Below are 9,656 nucleotides of genomic sequence, written 5' to 3'. Positions count from 1 at the left end.
TATGGAAATGGAAGTTGGAGCTAAAAGCCAATAAAGCAGGGGAGAAACCTTGCAGGGACGAATGGTGATAAGGACCCATGAACCAAGATGTAAAGATACTCAACTCTGCATCGGAGAGCACAAAATCAAAGCAACACAACCACACATTTCCCCATCTATATTTTCACTCTCCTCATGGATACTGGTATCTGGCATGGGACAACATCAGAGAGAGGGCCCGTTATGCTTCAGAGAGTAATAGTCATTTGTTGCTCTGAGGAGCTCCAGAACCAGGTTCTCTGAGAAACACTCAAAATAATCCCAAGGCTCTCTCACTAAGTGAGTTGGTTGCAGAGCCCCTCTAAGGGAGACAAACTTGTCTGTCAATTTCTCATCCTGTGAGGCTTGTACATTGCCGTGAGGCTTGAGGCTGTGCCACTAGTTTTTCAGACACCAGCAGAGTTGTACATGGTGCACACGTTTCAATGCAGCTTATAGACTAAGACAGACTAGAAAGAAGGAGGAGGCCATCCACTTCTCAAAAATTGGCCAGGGAAAACCTTATGAATAGCAGAGAAATACTGTCTGATACATTACTGGGCAAATTTATGAATAGCTTGGAAACATTGTCTGACACAGTGCAGGAAGACTAGCCCCTTGGGTTGGAAGTCACTCATTGATATGGATGAAGTCTTTCAGGACTCCATGTGCTGACATGGTATGACTCAAATTGAGGAGAAACAGCTGCAAACATCCATTAATAATTGGAACATGGAATGTACGAGGTAGGAATCTAGGAAAATTAGAAGTTGTCAGAAATGAAATGAAATGAAATGCATAAAGATTGATATCCAAGGCATTAGTGGGCTGAAATGGGCCAGTTTTGGTCACTTTGAATCAGACAATCATATGATCTACTATGCCGGGAATGATAAATTGAAGAGAAATTGCATGGCATTCATCATCACAAAAGATGTTTCAAGATCTGTCCTGAGGTACAGTGATAATACTGTTAGTGATAGGATAATATCCATATGCCTACAAGGAAGACCAGTTAATATGGTTATTACTCAAATTTATGTACCAACCACCACAAGCAAAAGATGGGGAAACTGAAGATTTTTTATCAACTTCTGCAGTCTGAAATTGACTGAACATGCAATCAAGATGTGTTGCTTATCACTGGTGATTGGAATGTAAAAGTGGAACAAAGAAGAATCACCAGTAGTTGGAAAATTTGGCCTTGTTGACAGAAATAACGCTGGCAATCGCATGATAGAATTTTGCAAGACCAACAGCTTATTCATTATACATTTTTCAACAACACAAATGGTGGCTATACACATGGACTTCACCAGAGTACACAGGAATCAGATTGACTACATCTGTGGCAAGAGGTGATGGAACAGCTCAATATATTCAGCCAAAACAAGGCCAGGAGCTGATTGTGGAGCACACCATCAACTGCTCATATGCAAGTTCAACTTGAAGACAATTAAAACAAGCCCATGAGAATCAAAATATGATCTTGAATATATCCCTCTTGAATTTAGAGACTATCTAAAGAACAGATTTGATGCATTGTACACCAGAGTCATGGATGACATCAAGAACATCATCCATGAAGAAAGCAAGAGGTCATTAAAAATATGAGAGAGAAAGAAAAGACAAAATGGGTATCAGAAGAGACTCTGAAACTTGCCCTTGAGCGAAGAGTAGCTTAAGCAAATGGAAGAAATGACAAGATAAAAGAGCTGAACAGATGATTTCAAAGAGCAGCTGGAGCAGACAGTGCCAATTACTATAATGAAATGTGCAAAGAGCTGGAGTTAGAAAACCAAAAGGGAAGAACATGTTCGGCATTTCTCAAGCTGAAAGAACTGAGGAAAAAAATTAAGCTTTGAGTTGCAATATTGAAAGATTCTATGGGCAAAATATTGAATGATGCAGAAGCATCAAAAGAAGATGGAAGGAATACACAGAGTCACTGTACAAAAAGAAATGGTCGATCTTCGTCCATTTCAGGAGGTGGCATATGTTCAAGAACCAATGCTATTCAGGGAAGAGTTCTAGGGAATTGGCAGGGAACAATGCTTCAGGAATTGACAGACTGTCCATTGAGATGTTTCAACAAACGGATGCCCCACTGGAGGCGCTCATTTGGTTATGCCGAGAGATTTGGAAGACAGCTACTGGCCAACTGACTGGAAGAGATCCATATTTGTACCCATTCCAAAGAAAGGTAATCCCACAGAATGTGGATATAAAAAACATATATATTAAAAAAATGTGGATATAAAAAACAATATCATTAATAATGCATGCATATAATATCTTACTGAAGATAATTCAAAAACGATCGCAGAGTATATTAACAGAGAACTTCCAGAGGTGCAGGCTGGGTTCAGAAGAGGACGTGGAATGAAGGACATCATTGCTCATGTCAGATGGATCTTGGCTCACAGTAAAGAATACAAGAAAGATATTTACTTGTGTTTTATTAACTCTGGAAAAGCATTTGATTTTGTGGATCATAACAAATTGTAGATAACATTGAGAAAAATGGGAATTCCAGAACACTTGATTGTACTCATGAGGAACCTGTACATAGACCAGGAGGCTGTTGTTCAAACAGAAAAAGGGATGACTGCATGGTTTAAAATCAAGAAGAGAGTGCGTCAGAATCGTATCCTTTCACCATACTTATTCAATCTGTATGCTGAGCAAGTAATCTGAGAAGCTGGACTATATGAAGAAGAACATGGCATCAGGATTGGAGGAAGAATCATTAACAACCTGCGATATGCTGAAGACACAATATTGCTTGCTGTAAGTGAGGATGACTCGAGTACTTAATGATGAAGATTGAAGAATACAGTCTGCAGTATGGATTACATCTCAATATAAAGAAAACAAAAATTTTTACAACTGCACCTATAAGCAGCATTACGATAAATGGAGAAAAGATTGAAATTGTCAAAGACTTCACATTGCTTACTTCTACAATTGATGTCAATGGAAGCAGCAGTCAGGACATCAGGCGACGTATAGCACAGGGCAAATCGGCTGCAAAGGACCTCTTTCAAGTGCTGAAGAGCAAAGATGTCTCCTTGAAGACTAAGGTGCACCTGATACAAGCCATGATATTTTCAGTCACCTTGTATGCATGTGAGAGCTGGACAATGAATAAGGAAGACCGAAGAAGAGTTGATGCTTTTGAGCTGTGGTGTTGGTGAAGAATGCTGAAAGTACCATGGCTGGTAAAAGAACTAACTGATTTGTCCTGGAGGAAGTGCAGGCAGAATGCTCCTTCGAGGCGAGAATGGCCAGACTTCATCTCACATACTTTGGTTATGATGTCAGGACCATTCCCTGGAGAAGGATGTCATGCTTGGTAAAGTGGAGGGTTGACAAAATAGGGGAAGGCCCTCAACAAAATGGATTGACACGTTGGTGGCAGCTTCGATGGGCTCAAGTATAGCAAGAATCTTGGAGCTGTCCCAGGACCGGGCCGTGTTTCGTTCTGCTGTGCATTGGGTCGCTATGAGTCAGAGACAACTTGATGGTACCTAACAACAGCAACAATATTTTGTGTGTGTGTGTGTGTGTGTATAAATTTTCTGTATTAACCATTCTGGACAGTATTTTCTGGGGGGTTTTCTCATGCTTTTTGTAAATTTGGTACAAAATTTGATTCTGAATCATTATATTGCTTCATCTTTGCACTTCTGCATAGGTTTACTTTGCTATTTGTCTTTATCTTGACTAATTTCTTTTCCTTCCAAGAGTTAGAATTTGGTTAATCATAGTGTAATGTTTTAAAACTGCTACTATTGAACTGCTGAGAACTTAAAGCAATACTTTAGGACAAATGACTGAGCATGATACTTAAGTTGGGGCCTAGATGTGCGCCTTGAGATTTCCTGGAACCAGGGGGTTAACTTAGGCTTTAGAGTGTTAATAAATGAATCTTACCTTAACAAGATGATTTGGATCTGTCCTTATATTCTTAGGTGATCGAGTTATTGACGTGGGATCTGAGTGGAGAACTTTCAGCAATGACAAAGCAACCAAAGATCCATCTCGAGTTGGAGATTCTCAGAATCCTCTACTGAGTGATGGAGATTTGTCTACCATGATTGGCAAGGTAATATGTCCATTTGCCAAGAAATACCAAGTACAGAAGGTCTGAGGTCCTCAGGGAGTTTATGAACTTTGCAAAAGTATCAACTACTGCTCTAGTAGTTGATCTTGACCTATGAATAACACTTGCCGATTACATAATTTTGAGTGATGGTTGACATGTGCGTTTCTTCCATTTTAGAGGAAAGACCAACAGATATCTCAGGTCCTGTAAGGGCACAGCACATTTTTCACAAAAATTGAGTTGAATGTAGTACAATTTTTATGAGTTAATATTGATGTATTCCTTGAATGTCAGGAATGTCTTCTCTTTTCATTCCATACTACCTAAGACCAATGGAAGCTCATATAGCTAATATAAGTGAATTTATGACTTTCTTAAGCTTTATATTCCTCATCTGTAAAATGAGAATACTACTATTTCATAGAGATATTGAAGATTACATGGGCATGTGTGTAAAATGTTTGTAGCACAATACATAGCATATGTAGTATGTTCTCAGTAACTGATAGCTGCCATTATTCGGTAAGGTAATCTTCCTGGCAAACTGGAACTTTAGTTATTTATCTGAATCAAAAGTAGCAGTGGCAGTATTCTGAAGGGCTGATCAAGGAAGTATATGCTATTTTACGACTTAGTCTGTACTACTTACTGCATAGTCTGTTTTTAAGAACGTATCATGAAAAGGCAGCTCATTAATTTTTTCGTGCTCTATAATTGCATGTCAAGATAGAGAAGTATGGTACAGGCTAGGTTAAGAAGTTACAGTGTTATATCCACATATATCTTTTAGCAGGTTATTTCTACATTTGCTTTGGCCTTATAGGCTAGGGAAAAAATGTGCTAAGGACATCTTAAAACGTTAGATCCCAACTAGTAGTTGATACTGTGACTTTTTTTTTTTAACGTTTAATTTTTTTCAATAGAAAATACATGACTCAAATACAAAAGTGTAAAAAGAATACAGTAAATATTCTCACCCTTCACCCCCAAACTCTCAATTCCCACTGTAACCCCTTTCCCCTGCCAACAACAGGTAACCACTGTTACTAGCTTCTCCTGTATTCTTTGAAAATGTTTTATGGCTATAGGGCAAGAATGGGGGCGGGGATTAAGATGCTACATTTATATACTAATTCTATGTATTTGGAAATATTTCTGGACTTTGTATTGTATGCTTATTGTGGTCTAGTTATTCACATACCAGTAACACTATTTTATAAATTTCTTAGCACTTTCTTCTCTGGTATTTTCTATAAATTTTAAAATCACTTTGTTTAGTTTAAAAAAACAAAACACTTATTTTCATTGGGATTTTGGTTAAACTTCTGTGAAAATTGATTTAGGGAAAATTGACTTCTTCTTGATAAATTTTCCTATCCAAAAACATGGTATGTCGTTCCATTTCCTTAGGTCTTATATATCCTTCAGTTGTTTCAAAATTTTCTTCATGGAGGTTTTGCATATTTCTTAAGCTTAGTCCTAGATATTGTATCTTTTTTGTTGCTATTGTCATTGGAGTATTTTATTTTGTTCTGTCTGGTTGCTTATATATATGAAGGCTTTTGATTTCTGTTTATTAATTTTTTTACCATTATGTAACATGATACTGGAAAAAGTAGCCAATACAATCAGGAAAGGAAAAAATCTAGAAGTATAAAATTGGGAAGGAAGTGACAAATTGACACTACTTGCAAATAATATCTTTATATATCCAGAATACCCAAGAAAAGCACTAGAAGACTTTGCCACTGTAATGAATTCTCTTATTATGTAGAGCAGTTTTTCAGTGCATAACAATCATGGTAGGAGATGTCTCTCTCCTGCTTCCAACTTTGTGGTAATGTTGTTGTTGTTGTTGTTGTTGTTTGCCGTCGAGTCGGCCCTAGGTCTCCTTAATCGTGGTGGTGCTCGCTTTAGGGCTGGGAGAGAAAATTTCTAATGTGAAGAAAACACTATCTGTGGTGTTTTATCAAAACTGGGTTTTGAATTTTGTTCACTTGCCATTTGAGCACCTTTACAGATGATCATATGATCTGTCCCCTTAGATCTATTAATATGATAGCTTCTATTACTAGATTTTCTAATAATAGATATTCTTGCATTTATGGAACGGTCTTGTTTATTATTTAGTACAGTGTTGGATTATGTTTTCTAATATTTAATGTTTTGTATTATATTCATAAAGGAAATTAGACTATTTCTTTTTTCATTCTATTTTGTGAGATTTTAGTATCATCATCTTCACTTCATACACATTTTGTTAAGTTGTCCGTTTTCTGTATTCTTGAATAATTGGTAAGAACTGTGTGTTCTTTAAGTACTTGGTAGAAAATTTCTTTAAAACCATCTTAGCCTGGTTCTTTTTCTGTTTGGGGTGGGGAATGCACACAGTAGATTTTTGGGGCAGTTTAATATTTTTCTATGGAGTCAGATCTCGCAAGTTATGTTTTCAGGTTTTCAAAAAAAATTTGCATAGAGTTATAAAAGTTTGTTTTATAGGGCACAGGAGCTGCAAGTTTTGATGAATTTGGAAATTCTAAGTACCAAAATCGGAGAACAATGAGTAGCTCTGATCGGGCAATGATGAATGCATTCAAAGAAATCACCACCATGGCAGACAGGATCAACCTCCCTCGAAATATAGTTGTAAGTTCTTGTCTACCTCCTTTCAACCATTCTAGCGTGACTTATTTAGCATAATAAACATGTGAAATTTTGATATTGCAACTAATTAAATGAGCTCTGGTGGTGTAGTGTGTAAGGCAGTTGACTGCTAACCAGAAGGCTGGTGGTTCAGACTCACCAGGCACTCCTTGAAAGGAAGACTGGGCAATCTACTTCTGTAGAGATACTGCCTTGGAAACCCATTGAGGGGTCACTATGAGTTGCAGTTGACTCAACAGCAGTGAGTTTGGTTTTTTGAAAGTTAATTAGTTACTCTGTTTTGAAGGATCGAACAAATAATTTATTCAAGCAAGTGTATGAACAGAAGAGCCTGAAAGGAAGAGCTAACGATGCCATAGCTTCTGCTTGTCTGTATATCGCCTGTAGACAAGAAGGCGTTCCTAGGACTTTTAAAGGTAAGTTTTTAGTTTGTGTAGGTAAAAATGGCATTACCTACATCATGTTAAAGTAATAGACCAACGTCTTAGACAGCTTTGATGCTAAGAAGCTAAATCATACCTTTGTTGTTCATACTGCAGTTGACCTGAGCATTATTTGCTAATACCTGCTTATTTTGTTCCTTGACAACAAAGTCCTACTGCACTGTTATTAACAATGATCTTTCCAGGCTGTTTTCTTACGTAAATATTTCAGTCCTTGTAAGCCCACTTTGTTTTTTTGCTAGTAAGATCTTTTCACTGACTGTATTTTCCAGGCTTCCAAGGCCTGGTATTGTAACTCAGAAAGGTCTTGCAGTGAGTCTGTATTTTTTTTTTTTTTTTTTTTTTTTTTTTTGTCATTTGGGTGAAAATTTACAGAGCAAATACACTTTCCATACAGCAGTTCACATACACTTTGTCTCATGACATTGACCACAACTTAGCACAATGCAACATCTCCCCTCCTACTTCCTCCCGATAGTTATCTCTTCCCTATGTCCATCTCTCCATGCACTTCTGCCTCCTGAGGTGTCTCCCGGTGCAGAAGCAGCCCTTCTCTCTCCCATGCTTGTTCTCTCCAAGGAGGGTATCTGCCTAAGGTGAATGTTCAGCTCGTATGCCTGTCTATTGTTTGGCTGGAAGCCACAGACGTGGGTTCAATTCCAGACCTGAAGGGCAGCTAGGGGCCATAGTCTCAGTGGTTCCACCAGGCTCTATCAGACCAACAAACCTGGTCGTCCCCCCCGCCTTTTTTTTTTCCCAAATGATTTTGAGTTTTGTTCCACATTGTTCTCCCTTTCTATCCAGGATCTCCTACATAGATCCCCTTCCAAGTGGATGACAGTGGTAGCCGGGCACCATCTAGTTCTTCAGGTCTCATAGTTGTATAGGCTACAGATCGGATAGTGTACCAGTCGCTAGGACTAATTGTTTCCATGAATTTTTGGTTTTCTTCATTCTTCTTTGTTCTGAATGAGGAGAAACCCATTATTGCATCTAGATGGCAGCTTGCAAGCTTTTAAGATCCCAGTCGCTACTTGCCACAGTAGGAGGTGGAACAGTGTTTTGTGTAGTATGTTATACCAGTTGAGCTTGATGTCCCCCGTGACTATGGTCCCAAGCCAACAGGTTCAACTACTCGGTCCCTCTGGGTAGCTGGCTGTGACCAAGCAGTGACTACAACCTTGCCCCTTGTTAGCTCCATTATACACCAGGGAATTTAGATCAGATACATACAGTTATAGGACCACTGTCTGACAACCCTATACATGTTTTTGGGTACCCTCCCCACTTCATAGATATACCTAATATTTCAGCCTGTCCACCCATCTATCCACCCGTATACCCATGTTTGCCTTCACTGACAATGCCGTACTATATGTGCAAAAGGGTTCATCTTTGTTGTCTGTACTTCCCATGTACCTCTCTATGTAGTGAGTCTGTATACTTGATGTAGGAAAATAATTTCCACTCCTAGTACAGGTTTCTACACGTGAAGGAGTCAAGTATTAAAAAAAAATTAGTGAAAATTTCTCTCATTTTTCTCTTGTTTGCACTTCTCTGTTTGCAACTTTGACAGGACTCATTTTTCCTCCACTTTCCAGTTACCCATCAGTACGCACCAACCTGTTCATACAGTGAGTGCGGCAGTGATGCACTGTCACTGCCTCAAGTCAGTTTAGCTTAAGATTATAATTAGTCTTCAACTAATGAACATTTACTTTTATATATTTTCGTAGGTTTAAGTGAAGAGGTAGTGGTCTTTATCATTCTTTTGTTGTTCTTATTACAGTTAAATAGTCTTTTGTTGAATTTACTCTAGAAAGCTTTGGCTGTTGAATTTTTAAAATAATAGTCAGCTACTTGAGCTCATTAAGATATAGCCTATAATAGCAGGGATTGCATGTATACATGGCATTAGGTACCTTGAGTAGAATTCGTTAGCCTGAGTATTTTCTTTCATCTCCTTGATGATTACAGTAGATATTTATATATCAAAGAAGTTTTCAGTAATTGAAGAAACTTATTTGCATGAAACTTAATAGATGTTAATATTTTGAAAGATTAAGACCTAAGTGCAACTTTTTTTTTTTTTTAACTTTTTTAAAGTGTGATAAATATTTAACTGGGAAATTTTAAATTAACTCTGAGAAGTATCAATGAGAGGATTATTCCTTCACCTTTAAGGCATGATTAAATTTTTTTTTTTAACTGTGATTTGGGTGAAAGTTTACAGAGCAAATTCACTTTCCATACAGCAGTTCACATACACTTTGTCTCATGAGATTGACTACAATTTACCCCAATGCAACAGCTCCCCTCCCACTTCCTCACGATAGTTACCTCTTCCCTGTGTCCATCCCTCCATGCACTCCTGCCCCCTGAGCTGTCTCCCTGTGCATAAACAGCCTTTCTTTCTCCCATGA

General features: G+C 38.0%; 1 protein-coding gene across 1 annotated transcript in view; it reads left to right on the top strand.

Moving 5' to 3' along the window:
* Positions 1–9,656, top strand: part of GTF2B (general transcription factor IIB) — a 63,025-nt gene that overhangs the window by 49,897 nt on the left and 3,472 nt on the right. The window contains exons 3-5 of the mRNA XM_007946185.2: positions 3,993–4,126; positions 6,626–6,772; positions 7,077–7,206. Coding sequence (XP_007944376.1) covers positions 3,993–4,126; positions 6,626–6,772; positions 7,077–7,206 — 411 coding nt within the window. The remainder of the gene's footprint in view (positions 1–3,992; positions 4,127–6,625; positions 6,773–7,076; positions 7,207–9,656) is intronic.

Source organism: Orycteropus afer, unplaced genomic scaffold (assembly GCF_000298275.1).
Source record: "Orycteropus afer afer isolate SDZICR_OR568_19922 unplaced genomic scaffold, OryAfe1.0 scaffold00152, whole genome shotgun sequence".
Lineage (NCBI taxonomy): Eukaryota > Metazoa > Chordata > Mammalia > Tubulidentata > Orycteropodidae > Orycteropus > Orycteropus afer.
The sequence above is the reverse complement of the archived record's forward strand: the minus strand, read 5'-3'. Positions and strand labels throughout refer to the sequence as shown.